Source organism: Cupressus sempervirens, chromosome 7, assembly GCF_028749045.1.
Source record: "Cupressus sempervirens isolate cs-2001-9-10 chromosome 7, ASM2874904v1, whole genome shotgun sequence".
Lineage (NCBI taxonomy): Eukaryota > Viridiplantae > Streptophyta > Pinopsida > Cupressales > Cupressaceae > Cupressus > Cupressus sempervirens.
The window spans coordinates 694,897,734-694,919,783 of record NC_143124.1 but is presented as its reverse complement, the minus strand read 5'-3'; the positions used below and the strand labels follow the sequence as shown (position 1 = coordinate 694,919,783).

Sequence of the window (22,050 nt, the reverse complement as noted above, 5' to 3'; positions counted from 1 at the left end):
AATGCAATCTGGATGGGTTGTATACTGAGTTCATTGTTGCTTTTAATTCAAGGAATTATAGAAATGCTTCAGTAAATCAATAGGGTTTATGAATTTATGAAAAGGATAATTCATAAAAATGGGAAGGGGTGATTACAATTGATTAATTCATTTACAAGTTATTTGAATTAGATCTCCTGCCAATAGTTAGTTTTTTGCTCAATGGATAAGGCACTGGTCACATAAGTCAGAAGTGAACAAGGATGAATTTTGCTGTTGCATATCAAACCAATTATAAAATCAAAATCATTTTTCGTTCCATTTTGTTCAAAGTTATAAATGCTGGTCACTACTCGTTTATATCTATTCTTTGAGTCTTAGGTAGCTGCTATTTCTAGGAATATTTGTAAATCCTAGGAGAATTATGACTAGATCTGCTAATCAGGGATGCATACAAGTTTGAGAACATTAAAGGAAGTGAAGTAAACTGCTCATGTGTTAGTGGGTAATAGATGAGAATCATAATGAAACTAAAAGAATCTCTACACAACAGTTTGCATTAGAATCATCCCTAGGTATACCCGCTTTGGTTTAGCAGAGCTAAAGGAGTAGGAAACCATTCTTTGGTTTTGTTGAAGTTGGGTCATAGTGGTTTATTCATGTAATTGCTATTAGGATTTGGCTAATCCTTAGATTGTATGAGTATTTTCACTGTGATATTGAGCATTTCGTTGTTCAATAGTTTGAAACATCAACATGTACATCAATTCCTCATTCTAGCTTATCAAATTCTCTTCAATTGCACTCATGTAGATGCATTTTTATGAAACTTTCCTTTTCATGTGTGATATTCACTAATCTAATTTGCATCATTTTGAGGCTACTAATATTAAATAATAATCACCGTGACTAGGAAGCAATATGCCTCTCTCTACTATTTTTGTTTGATTTTACTAGCCAATGAAATTAATTGTTTATTTATTGTGTCGTGTTTCTACATAGGTGCACAATATTGACACACATGCATAAAAACTAAACCAATTCAACCATACAATACAAACAAAAGTTTTAGCTCTAGAACCGTAGTCTAGTAAACTATCCAAATTAGAAATAGTCTTAGCATAGTCCTATAAGCTATCTAAACTCTAAATAAAGTCTTAGCATAAGGCCACCCAGAGCCATAAACAATGCTAATAGAGAAACCAAAGGGAAATTAATCCTAACAATTATTCTTAATTTGCAACCAACTAGCACAAGAACATTAGACTAGTTGTTAGCAAGGAACTTAAAGTTCCTTGTAGCTTCCTTCATCCCCATTGTCATTCCCTAAGATCTTTTTTTGCATTAGGTAAAGATAGGTGGTGGAATTGTGCATGACTCTCGGGCTAAATTGAGAGACATTCCCCAACTTTTTATCATATCTATGACTTTGACTTTAACCTTTTCGTGCTCTTTTATAGTGGCTATATATTTGTCACTTTTACAGGTTCCTACTGTCCTAGGTGTTACAAGCTAGGGTTGTCATTGTACCAAAAGATCAACCTACTAATGCTTGATATAACCACTAGACTTATAGAACACAAGAGGCAATTAAGCCATGTCACAAATCTTGAAGGGGAACACTGGTAGCTAGTCCAACAATCCACTCCTTAGTGTTACTTGAGGAGATTCGAACCTGTGACCAAGCTCTGATACTACTTATTACAATTTAGGGTTGTTCAATCAAAAGATCAACCTGTCAATGCCCAATACAACCACTAGACTTATAAAACACATCAAGTGGTTAAGCCATGCCACAAATCCCGATGGGGAATGTTGGCAGTTAGTCCAACACTATGTTTGTTCATTTCTTCTTCCTCCATCATCATTTTATGGGTTAGGTCAATCAATCCTATTTTTATACTTTCAAAAATATGGGTGGAGTTGTCCTTAATAAATTTATCCAATGTGTTCATCTCTGCCTCCTTTACCCCTATTTATTAGCCCCTCAGTCTTCCCTTCCTCTTTATCATTCTTCTCACTTCCTCACTCCTCATCCTCCTCAGTATCATACTCAACCAAAGTTTTCATTTTTCTTTTCTCTATGGAACAAGCTGTGAATCTATGGGACCACTTCGGACTGCTTTCATTTTCACTAGTCTCTTCCATCTCTTCCTCCTCCTCTTCGTTGATAATCTCCTTGATGTTTAATTTGATTTCTAGCTAAGGGGGAAGATTTTTCCTCTTTTTTCTTATAATGCTAGGAATTGAGGCCTCATCCTTAGGATTACAAAGCTCATTTCCAACCATTAGGTGCATGTCAGTTTATCCTACCCTTGTCGATGAGACTGCAATTTTACATTTACTCTTTCTCATAGGACCTCAACACCACAAACCGCATTAATACATATGAAAAATAATTCATATACTATAATTACATAGATTAAATTAAATTTTAATTTATAAAATTATATAATTAATTATAATATTATTGAATAATAAAAATACAATTTTTTTTTTTTAAATTTTAAAATTTGAAATTACTATTTTAATTTTTTAATTCATGAATACTGATTAGAATACCAATTTTATAAAAAAAAAATATAATAAATTGCCATCTACCCTTGGTTTACTGGTGAAGTTGAATGACTCACAAAGAGCCCACCAGGGATCAAGTCTTGCTGAGTGCAAGGCTCGAAGACATCATAAGAAATGAGGCCGAAATCGTGGGCTCATATCTGGTACCTAAAACTTGCTTGTGGATGACCTCCATAAAAAACAAGAGATGCAATGCGTCAAAGTTCCTACCAATAATTGGAAAAGAAGGAAAATAGAGATTTACAGTTAGAAAGGAAGAATACGAAGAGAGAGCTAAAAGAGAGAATGGTATGCTATTCAAACTACCAAAATATCTAGTAAGTTAGAGAGGTAGTATTAGTTTTACAATTTGTAAAATAGTATAAAAAAATAAGAGCAAGATTGTAAAAATAGTAGCTAGTAAAACATAGTGTAAATTTAAAGAAATAACATTTTACAATTGACAAAAATAAACATCAATGTAAAACTAATAAATATATTTAAAATAAGATATATAAAACATTTAATTCTATATTTGAACTTGCTAATAAAAGTAGATTGTGATAATTAATATTGATTATACATTCTTTTTGAGGTGGAAGATACAAATAATTATTTTTTTAAAAATCTAATCAACTTGTCACAAATGTAAAAAAGATAAAGTTGTAATTAATGCATGATAGAGTTGTAAAATATTTATATTTTTGTTAAAGAAAATTGAATTTTCTTCCAACCAAAAATAGTATAGTCCAATAGAATAAATGAAAAGTGTGATTTATAAAATAATAAAAAATTAGAAAAAAATATAAACATTTTTTCCAACAATCTTTTAAATTCTAATTGAATTAATAAAAAATTAAATTGAATGAAAGCAATAGTATCTCGCACAAAAAAACAAAGTAGCTAAAAAGATTTGGTGTGACTATATAATGATTTTTTAGAATTATATATATGTTTTTTGGTGTAGTTCACGAATACTAATTAGATTATAGAGACATCTGGAAGATCGTCGCGGTCTTGCCAAAACCTCAGGTTCCGGCACAATTCGGTGGTTCCAAACGCTGTTGAAGACATTCCTATTTTTTGGGAATTTATGTGTTTGCCTGTTATTCTTTCATCATCTCTTTGCCTGTACATATATTCAAATAAGAAAGCATTCAGCCAAAGGGGGACCACTTTGCGGAAAAGATCATTTACAGGTTTCTAATAGCAACTAAACCCTAATCAATATCAGGGTTTCGCGATTGCCGGGGTTTAGTTGATCATGGGATCTCTGAATGACTCTATCGGCAACGCCGATGTGAGGTATGATAACGGAAAGGATTTAATGAGATACAAGATTAAAACGGAAAATGCTGTAAATAACGGAGGCAATGACAATTCAAAGAGGAGAAGAGTGTGCCCCCTGCCTCTTGAAGTTGGCACTCGTGCCCAATGCAGATGGAGGGATTCCAAGCTCCACCCTGTCAAGGTTATTGAACGTCGGAGGATTCCATTTGGCGGACCTAACGATTACGAATATTATGTTCACTACACTGAGTGTGAGTTCTTTAACTACCTCCATATTTGCATGTATATTTGATTGTAGATTTCTTACGTTTAGGTTTTTCAATTTCCAGGGGTTTAATTGGTATTAACTAGATTTTATACACAGTCAATCCATAATACATACCCGATGTCCACACCGGGGCTGCTTAAGATTAATTTCTGCTTAAATTTTTTTAATTATAAGGAAATGATAATTTAGAATCAAGCAAATGATGATTTAGAATCTTTGGCTATTATCGGAGCAGCTGTTGCTTAAAATTTGAAAATAAGGTTTAAAATTTGAAATAAGCAATGGAAAAAAGGGGCCTAAAAATAAGCAGAAGAAAGCACACGTCTTGACTGTGTTTTTTAATCACTTTTTTATTTGAATCTAATTTTTCCTTAATATATTTTCTCGCAAGAAATACCATTAACAAGTTGATGTTAAATAATATTTAAGAAGACTGCTTAAAAATAAGCAGCAAATGTTCCATGCATGGTGCCATCAGCTCCACAAATTATGTCTCAAAAAATTTAGCAGCTGTTGCAAGCTAGCAGAAATAAGCTAGGCAGCAGCATGGGAACCTGCTCCTAGAGTTAAATGCCTCTGAGAGAAGTATGAATACTTTATGTATGTGAAGTTCGAGCTTTTTGTACAGATATATAGATGGATGCAAATTCCGAACTACTAAATTGATGTCTTGTCGGACTGGGGTCTATAAACCCACCTTCCATACAGAGAAACAAATAAAGCTGCACCTTGACTTTATGAACAATATCATCGATAAATTAATAATATTTGCAAATAGATGCTTATGCAAAAGGTTGCATATAACGATTGACGAACCATTATTATGTTTTCATGGTTGAGGGTCAAATTGAAAACCATGAACCACGCAGGCAATTCAGAATATGCACACACAAATCGAAACAAATATGAATTCTCCAGCATTCTTAAGTTTTTATTTTTAATTCTGCTAAAATCATAAACAGATAACAACTTGCTGCAGTTAAATCATAATCCAGCTTTCTTATTAGAATTGTAAACTGTAATGACAATATGACCTTTGCAGGTCTTTGTTTAATTTGGATACACAATTACATGATATAAATCTACACACACATATATTTATGTATGTATAGAATGACTATACATACATACATATATGTACGCGCACATGTAATTCTAATTTTTGGTTGATTAAACTTTGGTTTGGAATCTCATCCTCTGTTGGAATGTTCAAGTTATTCATTATGAAATGTTTACACATGCATGTTTGATAATGTAGACATAAGAAGATAAGAGGAAAATAGATGTAAGGTTAGAGAAAGCCTTCATACAACATATAATGTTTCAACTTTCAAATGCATTTGTGGACTTATCATCATTTTTCAGGCTTTGTTTTAAGCATATTTAATGTGAATATGTGGTTAGGCATAAGAATTGATGGACACAATATTTTTGATTGTATTTTGAAAATGAATCAGTCATCCCATCAACAAGAGCTTGGCGTTTGAATGTGTGTATAAATGCTCCTTGCATATAAATACTTCTCTCTTATATTTCAATGCATAGTCAAAGAATATTAAATATTTTAGGCAATATTGTGTGTTAAACAATTGACATAAAAATACTATGGCTGCAGTTAATAGAAGGCTTGACGAGTGGGTGAAGATTGAGCAACTTGAACTTGAGTCTGTAGAGGCTGACGCAGATGAAAAAACTGAGGACAAAGTATGTTAGTTGCTAGATGCATCTGAAGTTTAGTTGATATGGACTGGTTTCTCAAGCACCCAGCACAAGTTTCTATATTATTTATTTATCATCGTGGGTTTTCTTTTCAATTTAGAGGGTCCTTATGTAATTCTATTTGGTTAAAATGAATATTCGTTTTTGCTTCTTTTTAACAGGGTGGAAACTTGAAGATGACTCGTCATCAAAAACGTAAAATTGATGAAACACATGTTGAAGAGGTACGAATGAGTGATATACGTATTTATAATTAAATAGCAACTTAAGGTTCATTTGGAGATTAATTTGAGAAATTCTTTCATATTCTTGGATTGGAAGAATTGTATTTTATAATATTCAAGTGAAGTGCAGAATTCTTTATTGCTAGAACACGAGATTTATGCTTTAATTTCATGTTTTTGCTCATTCTAGAAGGCGTGGAGTGCTTTGCTGAACTAATAAAATTAATTGGTATTAGGAAACATAAATCCTGGTTGTATTGCATTGAGCTCATGAAATTCAAAGTTATTTTCTCGTCTATGGTCTTGAAACATATCTGATTGGCCTGATAATAAAGGGTTGACAATTCACCATTTTCAGCATGAATTTGTTTGCTTTGATGACAAAGCCATAGAATTGGCATTCTGTCATTGTGAGAGAGAAAGACTTTGGAATAGGCTTACAATGAGCAATATTACAATATTTTTTGCCATTGCATTTTGAGAGTACGCATTCAATCTGTTTTTATTTGATCTGAATTGTGTGCTCGTCTTTTTTTATATGTGTTTGGAGTTTAGATATATTGCATTGTTCTTTTGATGATATTATAGTAGATCCCATAGTTCAAAATATCATTCTCTACCACTTATTGGCGAGGCAAAAAAAAGTTTTCTTGGCAAATATTAGAGAGAAATCGGTAACTTCTCGGGAAAATATCGGGAATTTTAAAAATGACTTAAATTTAATAAGAAATGCATTTTTTTTTTGCAAAATTCAATAAGTAGATGCATCTAATGAGTCAGTAAATGAGTAAACAAACCATACAATTTGATCAAGATATATATAAATGCAATAAGTGACAAAATCACATCCTCCTGTGGAATGACGATGTAGTTAGAGACTCTGAACTCTGAAGCAAACTACAAATACCAAATTGTCTTTGTAAAAAGATAAGCAAATACAAATGTCAAATACAATATGAAACTAGTCTACATCTTCCTCTTCCCACATCCAATAGTTCTAGTAAAAACTATGGGAGAGGGAGGGGGTCTAGCGACTGTAGCCCTAGCAGTCCTATGTGATGTAGATGGTGTTGGTGCTGGTGCGGGCGCTAGCGTTGGGAATGCCTCCTCATCATTTGAATCCTCACTGCTACTATCGTCACTATTAGTGTCCTCACTCTCATTGCCCTCCTCTTGAATGTGTTGTGAGGTTTTCACACCATTGCCCCAAAATTTTGGGGACCCCCCTTTTTTTGATCGCCTCGGCAAATTTTTGGATTGTCCAACAATTTTGATTTTTCGAGAATTTTGAGCCTTGGACACTTTCAGGCCAATGGGAGAGACTTAACTTATTTTCACCCGATTTTTTTAACTTGATTTTCTAGAGCCACCATTTCCATCCTTAGGCTGAACAAATTTCAAAGTTAATTCCAACTTGGCAGGGTAAAATTGTGAATTTCGTACTTAGACATTTTCTTTTGAAAATTTGGATATAATTGTATAAATTTGGATAATTTTCAAAAAATGAAATTTTTGTTAAATTTGGTCTTTTGAATTATCTTAATTATTTTTTGGTGAAGAAAATTATTTTTTGTGATGGTGAAGCCAAATTGCAATATCGATTTTTAGGCCCTAGAGAAATAATTTTATTTGTGTTAAAATGCTAAAATTGCTTAGCAAAATCGATTAGAATTAAAATAGTAAATCGATTAGAATTAAATTTGCAAAATTTGGCTTTAAATGGATTAAATTACCTTGAAAACTTTTTTGCCATTTAATGAAATTGATAATTTAATATTGAAAAAATGGCTTTTGATTAGCCAAAATCCGATTTTAATGACGTATTAATTACTAAATCCTCATTAAATGGAAACATTTAACATCTCCAAGGCATTGTTTAATTTCTTTTTGCAAATTGAAACTAATTGGCAATTTAAAAAAGCAATTTTCATTTTGGCAAAATTAATATTTAGCTAACTATTTAATTGTGGGTCATAATTTTGCATTAATTATTATTATTTTTTTCTTCCAGGGTCCAAGTCGGCTAGCTTGGGGGGAGTAAGAAAGTTGGGTATAAGAGGAGGCCTCTCTCCCATTTCCTCCTCACTTCTCACTTCTCCTTCTTAGGGTGTTGGCGATTTTGCAAGAGCAGATCTGCACTCTTCTTGCTTGATGAAATTTGTGGAAGGCCGAATTTTGTGGGAGCCGAATTTTTTGGGAGTCGAATTTTGTGGGAGATAAAATTCTGATTTTTGCAAGAAGTTGCGATTTTTGCCCTAGGTTGGGTAATTTTATTTGGAGGTGAATTACATGATAAATTTTTGATTTGCAAGTGGATTTGAAGTTCTTGAGGTCTAGTCCTAATTCCGAAAAGTCGCTGTACGATTATTGGTTAAGGTGAATTTTAATCATTTAGAGTTGAAAGGGATCCTTAAACTGACATCCTTCTTTCGTTTTAGTCTAAGGATTGCTTCCCGTGGTTCTACTTGCCTTTTGGTCCACCACTCTACCATCTCGTAATAGAGTGACGAGTATGGAGGATGTTAGTGCAAGCAAGAATCCCAAGCGGACAAACATTAAGAAAGACAAAGAGAATATGATGCCCAAAACACCCTTCTTCTCGAAAATGAAGTGAATAACCGACACCAATATCGATGTAGTGGACATGTTTCAGATGAAGGACAGACTAAAGGAAGGACAATCCCCCCTGGCTATTGGTAAAGCTAATTTCAAATCATTTAGAGTTGAAAAGGGTTTTTAAGCGGATTTCTCTCTTTCGTTCTAGTCTAAGGATTGCCTTTCTTGGTTCTGCTACTCTAATTGTCCACCACTTTACCATCTCGTAATAGGGTTACGAGATGGAGGATGTTTACAAACACTAAGAAAGACAAAGAGGATATTCTTCTTGAAAATGAGGCGAATAACCGATACTAATGGCGGTACAATATAAGGATATACAAAAGGCAGTTGCACATCACAACCCAGGCATCGACACTTCCATTACGACCATGATGGGTGACAACGGAGCAGCCCTTGATTTTGAAGACATCAGAGAAGAGTATATCAATGAGATAAGACTTGGATCGAGATTGGATGAGCTAGAAAAGGTTGCCATCAAGAAGAAACATCTAAGCACCCTTTCCTCTCTCAATGCTCTTATTGGATTTGAGAAAGAATATGAGAAGGATCATGAAAAGATGCTACAAGCAGCAAGCAGTGTGGTGAAGTGAGTGGAACTTAGGGCGAAGCACACACCTTGTCCTCCTATGGAAGAAGTTAACGAAAGGCTAGCTAAGTTGATCGCCTTAGCTAAGAAAATGAAAGAAAAGGGAAGATTTATATTAGAAGATCATTTGATGTAAGCCCAAGTGGCAATTTCCCTTTCTTCTAGAATAGGACAAGTGTCTATTTCTGATTGGCCACCATTTTGGTGCCTTCTCATTGGTTGCCACTTTTTGCACTTTTTTCATTGGTCCATTGATGAGGTGGTAGCTTCTCATTGGCCGATGGGGTGGCAACCCTAATTAGGGTTTTGAGGATCTAATCTGGATCGTTGATCTTGTTTTGATCTCCACCGTCTGTTGTATTTTTGGCCCCTAGATAAGGCCATTTGCTCTCATTTGTAAAGTGTTGGAGAAATTGTTGCTAAGATAATACCAAAATTGCTCTCTTCTTCATTGTTGTGACTTGCATGGTGATTAAGAACATTGGGTATTATTGCATGTTTTCTACTTCCACATAGTTAGATTTCTTTTCAAGTTGTTGAAGCAAATTTCATTTCAAGTTGTTTAAGTGAGAGTAAAGTAGATGGATAGTTGCATGGTAGCATTAGTAGGTGTTTGATAGGGATCACTACTAGACCACTAGCATCCTAGCGGCTTGTTGGGAAGCCTTGTGTGGCAAACTAGTTTATTATTCCTTTGAATCATTGCACCTGTGGAAGTGAGGCCGCTGGTCAGCTTTCATTAGGTTCAATCCCAGTCCATTTGCTAGTCTTCCATCCATAGTAGTAAGAGTAGGATAGCAAGAAATTTAGGACTTAGAATTTAGGAGAAGAAAGTTAGAAAAACACCAGTCGAAAGAACCCTCCACCCTCCACCACCATCACTTTCCATCAACATCATTAGGTTTGATCCCAATCCATTTGCTAGTCTTCCATCCATAGGAGTAAGAGTAGGATAGCAAGAAATTTAGGACTTAGAATTTAGGAGAAGAAAGTTAGAAAAACACCAGTCGAAAGAACCCTCCACCCTCCACCACCATCACTTTCCATCAACATCATTTAGCTTTCACAAACCCATCACCATCACCATCACCATCATTAGACCAAAGTCCAAGTCATCCTTGAATGAATAGCGGAAGGCCACCTACGTGATTACAAACAAATCACATCGATAAAACTGAGCGAGTATCCACAAGAGTAAGGAACATTGGAGTTATTCTCATATCCCATGAGCAATAACTTTTCAAGAGAGGAATTGTATGTTTGATACTCCGTATCAAATGTTCAATTGCTAATATGTTATGTAAGTGATACAAAACTCGCATCAACAGAATGTTGTCCAATCCCAGTGCAAAACCCTCCTCCATAGCTTGCCTCTCCAAATTATATATGTCATTCTTTGTGAACAATGGAGGCTGCTCTTGTGCTAGCCAATCACCAAAAAGATCTATGTCATCCAGATCAAGTGGCTTAACTAGTGATGACTCTACCTTTCTTATGCACAACCTAAGGTTATATTGTACAAAGACAAGGTCATTTAGGTGTTTTTGTGCCAACTTGTTCCTCTTCTTTGTCTGAATGGATTTGAATAAGTGCCAATTACATTCACAATTGGATGAGCTACATGATTGACATACGATGTGAAGGGCAAGTTTTTACAGATTTGGGACATTTCCACCCCAATTTCATCACCAAGCATCTGCAAGATAAATGTTAAAGAGTTAGAAAGAAAGGTGAGGACAAATTTTTGTAGCTAAGTATTTATTTACTTATCATGCATGTGAAAGACTCCAAATTCTAAATATTGTACCTGGGGTTTGATTGTGTCTACCTCTCATTGCCATTTTTGAGGAGAATAACTTGCCCGTTGCATTTTGATACACTTCCATCTCGGCCTTAATGAGGTCTCTCACTGCAATGTTAGGTACCATCCTCTGCATGCATTCATTGAACCCCTCCATGACCTCTCCATTGTGATCCTCGTACGATGGAGAGAAGCAGAAATGAGGGTTGAGGAAATACCCTGCTGCATGAATGGATTGGTGGAGCTGATTGCTCCACCTTCTATCAAAAATATCTCATATGGGCTGAAATTTTAGGATGTTCCCCTTGTATTGATTTCTTACAGCCAAAGACGACCTCATAAAGGGACCCCATTGTGGTTTGGTCCACATCTACCAAGCGGAAAACTTCAACCAAGGGCTTCACCACGTATAATTGAAATGTAGAAAACCATTATTAATTGGAGAATAGGGTTATAAATCAATAATGAAAGACTTGATTAATGAATACAAAAAAAGTAAACATTCAAATTTTGAAGTTTCCAAGTTACTTCCACAATTTTTGTAGCTAGATTAAAAAAGTGGCTATCAAAGACAATGCTTGCAATGCTTTGGCGAGCTTCTTTGAATAACTTGACTCTAGCCATGGTGGACTCACAAACATCTTTTTCAAAGGATTCAGTTAAAGAAAAACACTTTGCAACATTAAAAAAATTGTCATGTGACCGCGGGTCTAATCAAGTCCTTGTCATGGGTGAAGTCTCTCATCAAGTGAAGGACCCAAAGGGTGATTGTAGATATATTTTTTTATCTTCCTTTCTTCCTCTACAACTGGTTTCACTTTATGCCCTCAACTGTTGCTTCTTCATCAAGGTTGAGTGGGATACCTAGTCACAACCCACATCATTTCATTATGATCATTGGCTTAGCATCATCCAAAGTCCAAACTAATAATGGAGAGTAGAAAATAATAAATAATTCTAATAGAGACATACCTTGCAATTCGGAAATGGTTGACCTCATGGCCAATGTAGCCCTTTCCCTTCTCAACTTTTTCTCTTCTTGGGCATTGAGCATGGCAAGCATTTTTAAAAAAATTTCTTCAGTGGTCTCATCACAAACCCTTGTGCCATGCTTTTTTATACCAGCAAGGTGGTACTTCAAATGAGATATGCCTCCACGAATTTATTTTTCACATTTTATACATATCACAGTATTATACTTGATTCCTTCGAAGCCATATTTCAATGTCTTGTCTCTAGCCCGTTTAGGGCACGTGCCTACAAATCCAGATGGACATGCAGCTATGGAACCATTGTCATATGCTGCAACTGAGCCAGTTGTAGAAGAAACCATATTTGCCAATTAATGTAAATCAACCTGCACATACAAAAAACAAATTGAAGCCAAAAATTTAGATATTTAATAAACATATTTAGGAACAAACTAATTAGATTATAAGTTTTAACACAAGCTGAAACTTGAAAGAAAAAATAACAATGTGTTAGGTTATGAAATTAATTAGAAAATTATGATCTTTTTGGGTAAATTGCAAATGTATGGTGTTTGATATTAGACATTACACTCTAAATTGTGTTAGAGAACATTGCAAATGGTATTCAAGAGATTCAATCATTATATGCAACTAAGGCAACACAAACCAATTTTTAACTCAAGAAAAATAATTTAGAATACTTATTTGTTAATCCGGGTTTGCTTGAAAAGATCTTCCATTTAGCTTCAAATCCACTTGTAATCGCTCTACAAGGCTTTTGAACACTATTTCTCTCCTCCACAACCCTTCTCTCTTTCAAGTACTCTAGAATGCAAAAAATTGAAGTAACTATTGCTGCTATGCTTCCTGGTTTTCACTTGTGTGTGCACGAGAAGACATCAAGTTATTGTGAGAAGTTGGCCTTTTCTTGTTGATATAGCACCAACTTCTCGACTGGGATTTTGGTGCAAAAACCTTGAATTTTCTTGCTAGTTTTCTGCTATATCGGCCTCTTATTAGTGTGATTTTGAACAATGGTTGATCCAATCACATTGTGGGTTCCAAATACATGTGAGTTCTACTTCCCATTAATGTGTACTCTCAAAAGTAAACTTGTGGACTCTTGGCAAAATGATTGTGTTAGGTTGAGTCATACCATAACTCGTATTTGATTGTGTTTCTATTTGTAATATGCTCCACCATGTTCTATTATAAGAAAGTCATAGTTACTATTCAGTTTCTTTTATTGTCATATTTTTTTCGAGTAGTAAACGGATGCCTTGTCGAGTGATCTATAAGTGTGAAAATGATTCAGGAGCATCTTGGGTGTCTTGCATCACCCAAAATACTTCTATTTCCAATTTTCCTGTTTTTGTGTTTTTAATAAGTGCTATTCCTATACAAAGTTGCTATTTGTGGGAGCTTGCTAGTTTTAGTAAGTTTGTATTACATGCTCAGATTGTTCTAATCTCATATACGGAGGTTCATCTTTGACATATTGACTTGCTGGATGAGTTTTATTGTCATATCATATGTATTGGTGCAGTTATTGTAGATTTTCGGTATGAATTTTGGCTATCCAAACTTTAGGTTCAGCGATGAAGGCCTAAATGGCTTCAAAACGAGGTGAAACCTCAATTGATGGACGCTTGCGCAATGAACCAAATTAGATTGATAGCTGAGGATTCTGGAATGGGGTTATAATAGCCCATTGGTCAACGGTTTGTTAGTTATGGTCTCCAGAAGTGGACCCGTCTAAAAATGTAATTTGTAAATTATCTTGGGCCGATCTTATGTAATAAAGTGTGATGAAATGATATAATATTAGGTTGGTTGGCCTCAAGGGTTAGGGCTTCGTGTCTAGATCCTTCTTGGGCAATAAAAGTGCCTATATAAGGAAGGCCCATAGGTTGTCTAGGGCAGTTCAGGGTGATAGTCATAATTTTGTCTTGCAAATTGTTGTAAGGAAGGCGCCCATGTGGGTTTGCATATTGTAATTCCACATTTGCGACGATTAAGAAGCCCATATTTTGTTCTCTCAATTTGTGTAGTTTCTCTGTTTTTGTTGTGTGTTGTGGTATTAAGGGGAGCACCCTTCATCAGAAAAAGAAGACTAAAATGGATGTCAAATGAATATGATCTAGTTGATAATGATGAATACTGTTCAATTTCTTTTATTTGTCATTTTTTTTGAGTAGTAAATGGATGCCTTGTTGAGTGATCAATAAGTGTGAGAAAGAAGACTAAAATGGATGTCAGACAAATATGATCTAGTTGATTATCATGAATGCTAAATGATTGCAAATTGCCTAATTTAAATTTTACTTTAATGAATTAATTGATATCTCAAGTGTGTACAAACGCTTCTTTATATATATCAACCATCTGTACAAAAACTTCCTTTGTTGGTTGAATATCAAATGTGTAGGAAACTACAAAAGTAATAACCATATGTCAGCTTACACTATAATGACTAGCCGATGATTGGGCTAAGTGAAGATAGATCCTGAAATCCTGCCGAAGATGCTGTTGATAGACAATACGAAAGGTGTGTTGTCACATACCGGTAGAACCAACACCAATAAGACTAACTTAGTAGCTGATACATGAAACTCTTAACCAATACAAAAAACTCCTACATATGACATTAATGACAGCTCAAAAATGGAGGGGCAAACAATCTCCCCTTTTGTCATTGATGGCAAGCCAAAAACAAAAACACTATAAACTCTGCTTGAGAGGGAGAGGGACATCCACATGCTGACATTTTTCAAAACCTTTTTCAAAAAACTTTTTGTTGAACCTAAGAAATAAACTTGCCATACAATTATCTCTCCCTTTTGCCATTAATGAAAAGGGGTGGAAGAGAAACATGAACAGTACGGTGGAGTAGCCTCACGTTGAACAGATGCAACTGATTCCTTCAAATGTTGAATTTCTTTAATCCAATTGTCTTTATGTGAATTCCAATCCACAATAGCCTGATTTAGTTGAGAGAGACACAGGCACAGAGCTGAGAGATTCTTCTACATTTGGAAGGGTTCTCTGAACTAAGTTGGATTGCTGCAAAGCAATTTCATAGCAGAACACAATAGAGAAAGACATGGAACAAATAAATCTTGCAGATTGGTAAGAGGAATCAGAATGGTTTCATCTTGATGCTGTAATGCGAAGAATTTCTGCTGTATAATATCAATCTGATTGCTGATAGAACCATCCAGATCGTTCATGATTTTGTAGGAGTGATAAACACTCTTGATTCAATGGAATCCATAGCTTCTTCGATCTTTACAGTAACAATTGGCCATTACGGAGTGTACTGGTAGAGTTCACTACCACTGGATAGAAGTCCTTGACCTTCACCAACTTGTTTCTTCAACTCAGAACATGACACAAGATATTTTTTTTTTCTGTAGATGGTGCAAGAAGGTATTCAACGAATTCAGCAAGATCCTTGACAATCACCACAATTAGTTTACATTGGTCCCTATCAGAACTAGTGGAAGCAACAGAATAGGAGTAAACCAAAGCACTCAATGCTGAAACAATCTCTTTAATAATTTCATTCTTCTCCTCAGGTTCCTTCAGTAACTCTTCGTGAGCAGTTGCTGTGATCATTTGTACAACATAAAGTTTTTGCTTGGTGACACACTGTTAAAATCAATAACCAGCGAAGATGTAACAGGTTGGATAGAAAAAGTTGAAGAAATAAGATTCCGGAGAAACCTGTGTTAACTGGAACCAATATCTGCTTGCTGACATAACTTCAATTTCAGGTTTGTTGGCAGACCAACAATGATGCTTCTCCTATAGAAACCTTTTTGTCGGAATCACTACGCTCAACTTTTCCCTCTTCTACCTTTTCTTCAAATTCCTTATCACAAGCAACATTACCCACATTATCTTAGAGTGCCTCGTTATAATATCCCTAACCGGATATTTGCTGGTTCCTCTTATAAACAAAATAATCAGAACTAAAACCTTGCAGATGTATTCCAGCACAAACGAATTCAATACAATAGCCGACAGATGTTTAATCAACTTCTTCTTAATAATAATATTCAAACTCAGAAATAGTCGAATGGAATACAATATGATGTTTAAACCAGAAGATTCTTCAATAATTAATAACCAGTTCCTTTTAGAATAATATTCAGAATTCTAGGCATATGGAAAATGCATTACAATCTTATAATGTTAAAACCAAAAACTTCCATACAACTCTGCAAATACGTTATTGTATTATACAACAGTAATACAATAACCAGTACACAAAAATCCAATCCTAAATACAGATTTAACAGTCAGATTGGAATGCTAGAATAAGAATCTGTAAGTGCGAATGAAACACCTAAACTGATGTTTCCGTGACAATGGGTTTGCGTCCATTGTCTGCCAGCACGAGGGGCTACGTCCTCAGACTAGTTGAAAGCTGAAGATTTCTAAAAACTCTCACAGAGAGAAAATTGAACTAATCATAAAATCAAGCATGCCCAGCCATGAGTCTCTTTCCCCTTTTAATACACAAATTGAGACTTTCCGACTTCCCTCTAGCCTTTGTCCTATTCCTTGTGACTCTTCAACTTCTTTATGATAAATCGTCATATTCCTCCTCGTCCTCTTGTGACCACATGGAATATTAATTTGACCTTTAATAATAAATCTCCAGCTTACATAGTCAAATTTAATATTGTAAATTTGTTCCTTCTTAATAATTCTAATGTCCCCAAAGAAGGGACATTACAAATCTCCCCTCCTTGAGATTGCTTGCCCTTAAGCAATATGTACAAGGATCCCATACAAATCTGTAGGTAATCCAGTAGCCCAAATTAACGACAAATCCGACCAAACTGTGAAGCACGGTACCACTGTACAAAACACCTGTCAACTGAATTCCCGGATCCCATATTACTCTTCGAAGAAATGTTGGGCTTGTAAACTAATCAATACTGATCATCATCATAATCAGCCTTAAACTGAAAGGGATCACAATAAAATCCTCGTCCAACGATAGATACAATTTGCCAACACCTGGATCTTCAACTCTGTTATGCTGCCTCACTGCTATGATGATATAGAAATATATCCAAGGTCCATGTATAATCTAATAGAATGTGAAGACCTGACCTAAATGGATGATGTAAGAAATGAGCTGCTTAAAAGCTGAAACCACCATCCCACGGATATCAGAATTCACATTGTTGGCATGAACTTGGAGAATTTTCAAGTGCATAGGTGCTATGAATATGAGAGATGTTGAGAATCTAACCACAAAACTCACATAAATACTCCATCGAGAACTATTTAGAGGCTAATGAAGAAAATTCACCCAACTTCTGAATGGGGTGAAATCGGAGAATATGTTGGGGTAGATCAAGTGATAAGCAACAGAAGTTGATTCATCATTCCTATGCTGTGATCCGGATTCATTGGTAGAATCTGAGCCAGGATCCCAAAGTCTGAAATCAAACTCTCCCTCTTCATGACAAACAAGAGATAATCCCTCATTTAATACAAAAAAAGGATTGTTGGATGTCCAATCAGCAACAACTTCAAACAAAGGGTTGTCAACAATTTGAAATTATTCTGAAGTTTTGCTACTTAACCGTTTGGGGCAGCTATCCAAGTCATACATTTGCTGAATGCTCTCAAATTCGTCAATGACTTCGTGGAAGAACTCTTGCCTCATTCTATTCTCATGTTCCCAGGAGTGTTCCATGAGCTTGATTTGATTTTTTGCTTTCTGTAGAGAAGATTGAGTTTCACTCAGTGCCTCCTTAACATACTTAAGTGTCTTGTTAAGATCCTCAATCTCATCCTTTTCCCCATTTGACTGTGCTGCATAAATCTCAACAACCTTAAGAATGTAATACTTGTTAGACAGTAGATATAAGTAATCTAATTTCATAGTCTCGAGGGCTATTTTGAGGTTCTGTAAATCGACCAAAGGCCAGTCACCTTCCCCTTCCCTTGGGATCTTCCTGTAGAGCTCCTCAACCAACTTGTGGGTACTGTCATATTGTACCAAGGATGCCACAACCATATCTTTACTAATCTTTAGTTGATTTTGTAAGGCATGTATTCCATTATCTCCTTGCTGAAATTATTCGTTGTCTTGCAGGGTCATCTTAGGTTGTTCCTCTAAATTCATGTTTTGAGTATCATGAATATATGGTTCATGATGCCAAGGTTCCAAATTGTTATTACCTTGTGTGCAATCTATGTCCTTAATCTGCTTGATGAAGGTCACCTCCAAGTCACCAACGAAGAAACTTGTACCTTGCATAACATCTTCTACGTAATTGTGAGAAGGCTGCAAATCACTAGTAGTTGTCTGCTCTTCTATTTCAAGACCATCCAAATGATAATTTTGGTCTATCGAAATTTCTTCGTCCACCCCTGTGTGTTGTTCGTTTTCAAAGAGATCCTGGACCAACTTTAGATACTTTCTTTTTGCCATATCAGTCATATTTCACTGCCCTAGATAAAAATCCAAGTAGTCATTGAATGATAAATCATTTTGGATTCGGGTAGGAAGTTCTTTGTACTGTCCATAAATGTCGAGTATTTCTGCTCTTATAATGGAGTTTGAATTCTGAGCTAACTGTGCTTGCAATTTCATAGTACCTTTCCTGATTTTGTAATCCAGGCAGTTTGATCTGCTTCTTGAACCTAATAGTATCTACCTAACGACAGTCTAGCAGTGCTAAAACACTTTGTTGGTTCCCAAAACCACAGATTGGAATCCTACAAGCCTTGCCTGCTCGATGCTGGGATATCCAACCGGTTAAGGTCAATTTGACAGGATCGATCAATGTGATCCAAATCCCCTGCGCTTCCGGCTTTGCAAAACCGAGGCGGGTGTACCTGATCTTGGACAACAACCTTAAATCCAAGATGCTTATAGCAGATTGGTTAGAATGCAAATACAACAAAAGCTTTCAAAATGGCAAGAATTATTGAAAACTTTAAGATTGCAAATTACGAATTAAGAATAAAAGTAAATAATTGTATGAATGTTTATTAAATAAGAGTGATTATTATAGATAATTGCAATAAATGAATATATTATTTCCTCAATGGAAAGAAATGAAATAGTTGCTAGCATATGGATTATGAATCAGGAGTAAAAGACCAATGCTTAATTAAATGGGCAATCAGAGTCAATAAGTTGAGACGTACAATTTTACAAAGTTTAATATATTTAAACTATAAACAATTTTAATAATTCAATTGCGACGGATTATATAAACGCAATTTTAAACTAGTCTGAAATGCACTTTAACTTCTGCAGAGACAATTTAGACATAAATACGGAAATAATTAAATATTTCACAATATTTATGTTTATCTAATTTAAAGTGCAATAACGACCCAGTCCACTTATCCGAATATTAAAATATTTATAGACAAAAAAAAAACATTTATAAAGGACAAAACTTATTAATAATTTAAAACTCCAAAATTCAAAATAAATAATAACAATGTCGGAAATAAAATCACAATAAAGACATTCCTTATAGAAGATCCATCTATTGCGAACATATCCAGGTCGCACAAAATCCACCCACTAACTCAAATCCACGGGCTTAGTTCAAAAATTCGCTTCTCCTCCAATTGGAAAATATAATACATTCATAGAGCATAGGATCGATAAATTTTTTAAAAATATGAATAATGAATTGTCTCTTCTCCCCTCTTGATTTTTTACATCTATATTTATAAATGTGAAAGGGTGCGTGGCTGAATAGACACAACCATTCGGCTCCTAATCTTTTCGGAATGATGTAACTCATCATGACTAATAACTGACCAATATTAAGTGTTTGATATAGTTTTATCCAAAGATAATTTGTGGTTTAATTATTCCTGCCCTGTATTCTTCATCGACGTGTATCTATATCTTTTGCGTTCACAACTTGAATGCGAATTTCATACTTTTGAACTTCTTTTTATTATAGAATCGGACGTGATCCCCTGGAGAAGGTAGAAGTTCCATGTCCATGCATATCCCTCCAATACCAGGATCTGAGATACTACTTCTTTTATCGTTTATTCATCATTATCTGCCAGCTTTTGGTTTTTTTTTGTACAGGTTGAACTTTATTTGGTTGAACATCTTTGCCACAAGAAAGTCCTCATATTTCGCACGTACTTAGTCCAGACAGTGCAAGTCATTCATCCGCCATCCATCTGCCACCAATATGCAATAACGTTAGATGCTAATTATCAAATACTAGTTAGTAATAAGCAATTTGAAATCCTTGCTTAGGAGGCTTCTGTTTTTTCCGTTGCTCCAGTGCTGCTAGGAAAGGTTCTCAAATAATTCAACAGCCCACTGTAGAGTATGTTCACTTGCATACGGAAGGCCCTTAATTGTACATATAGGGGTCTCCTTGTGTTCTGGAGGACCCCTTGTGGAAGCATACATTTCCGAGCAAAAAGAAACAAATACCTGCACACTATCTCTGGTACCATATTTGCTTCCATCAGTCATTGGTTTTTGATATGCCACACAGTAAGTATCAAGATATAGTCTTGATGAAGATGTGTCAAGAGCAGAAAGTACACCAGAAATTGAATCAAAGAAGGAAGAATCAAATATATTCTCAGCCTCTGTACTGAACTTCACATTCAATGCACGTACTTGGGCTGCAGGATCGATTTTTCGCAGAGCCTTCGATGCTGAGGCTGTTTTCAGTCTCCCCAAGTCATTTATTTTGTATAAAACCTGATTTGACAAGTTTGGCTTCGATACATTATCCATATCAGATACTGTAATGCCTCCATTCGGGCCGCAACCAATGCCCATTAATACTAGATTTTTCATGACTTCACATCCAATAGTCCCTGCACCTACAACAAGCCACTGTCCGTGACCAAGCTTCTTTTGGAGATCCTTCCCAAATATTGCTACATAAGAATCATAACGGGAATCACAAGCAGACCTTTCTTAAAAACTAGGTGCTACTGATGGAAGGCATTCAATGGCATCTATGTAAAGCCACTGGAAAAAATACTTCTGTCACAGCCTCCTTATTCGATGATGATACTTCTTTTCTTTGATCTTGAAAGCATTATTATACGATCGACAATGGCCAAATCTGTAAACAAAATTCTAGAGTTCCATCACACTTAATGGTACCATCTGACTGTATCTTTTTTCAAAACCTAAAACCAAACTGTCAAAGCCTGTTGTGATGAATGTTTTCTTCCATGTTAGTATATGAGACCAATGTTTGGTTTTTGCAGTCTTAAATTTCCTCAAAGAGCTAGAACCTAATTAAGGAACCTGCTCTATTTTATTGATATTTTGTATCCCTGAATGTCTCAGAAGCTCTAATGTTAAGCCTTACGTTATCCAAGCTTACGAAATTGCAGCCAAGTTTTCTTGTAGTTTTGCTCGTGCTTAAATCTGAATATATCACTGAAGAATCACTGAATAAATTGAAGATTCCAATAACAGAAATTCTGCTCCTCACGTAGGTGCCGCTAATCTCTGTACTACTTGCTCGATATGCCAGAGACCCTATAACTTAGGCCAATATTGTTTGAGTATTGACCCTATAGCATTAATAATCCTCGGCACTATTGCAATGAAACAGCTGTATAGAATATGAATCCCACAACAGCAGCTCATATACCCATTCAAATTTCATGCATAGCTTAAATGAGCAACTGTTCCAGTATTGTATTCATAAAGGCTTCCAACAAGAGATGGGAAAATAAAAATCTGTGACTTCTAAGAAGGTAAATCCTGCTGCAGACTTCTAACTCCTTGCTTCAACGTATTTCTGGAACTGCTGGAAATCCCAAAATGAGGTCCTTAACTATGCTTGCTAGAAGCAGATGTAATAACGTCTGCAACAGCTAACGTACTGCTAATACTTGCTGGTGAATTTGTGAGTAGTTTGGCTTAAATCCAATCGTGTATTTTGGCTTATTCTCCGAAACATTCCAAACATGTGGCACCCTCCTTCACTAAATTACAACAAACCATAGGAAGGCTTTGCAGTCGTTTCCACCATATCGTCAAC

General features: G+C 35.4%; 1 protein-coding gene across 1 annotated transcript in view; it reads left to right on the top strand.

The window, feature by feature from the left end:
• Positions 1-3,488: 3,488 nt before the first annotated feature.
• LOC149549116 (histone acetyltransferase of the MYST family 1-like) overlaps positions 3,489-22,050 on the top strand; it is a 107,669-nt gene continuing 89,107 nt past the window's right edge. The window contains exons 1-3 of the mRNA XM_089792557.1: positions 3,489-4,076; positions 5,709-5,797; positions 5,974-6,036. Coding sequence (XP_089648683.1) covers positions 3,800-4,076; positions 5,709-5,797; positions 5,974-6,036 — 429 coding nt within the window. The 5' untranslated portion in view covers positions 3,489-3,799. The remainder of the gene's footprint in view (positions 4,077-5,708; positions 5,798-5,973; positions 6,037-22,050) is intronic.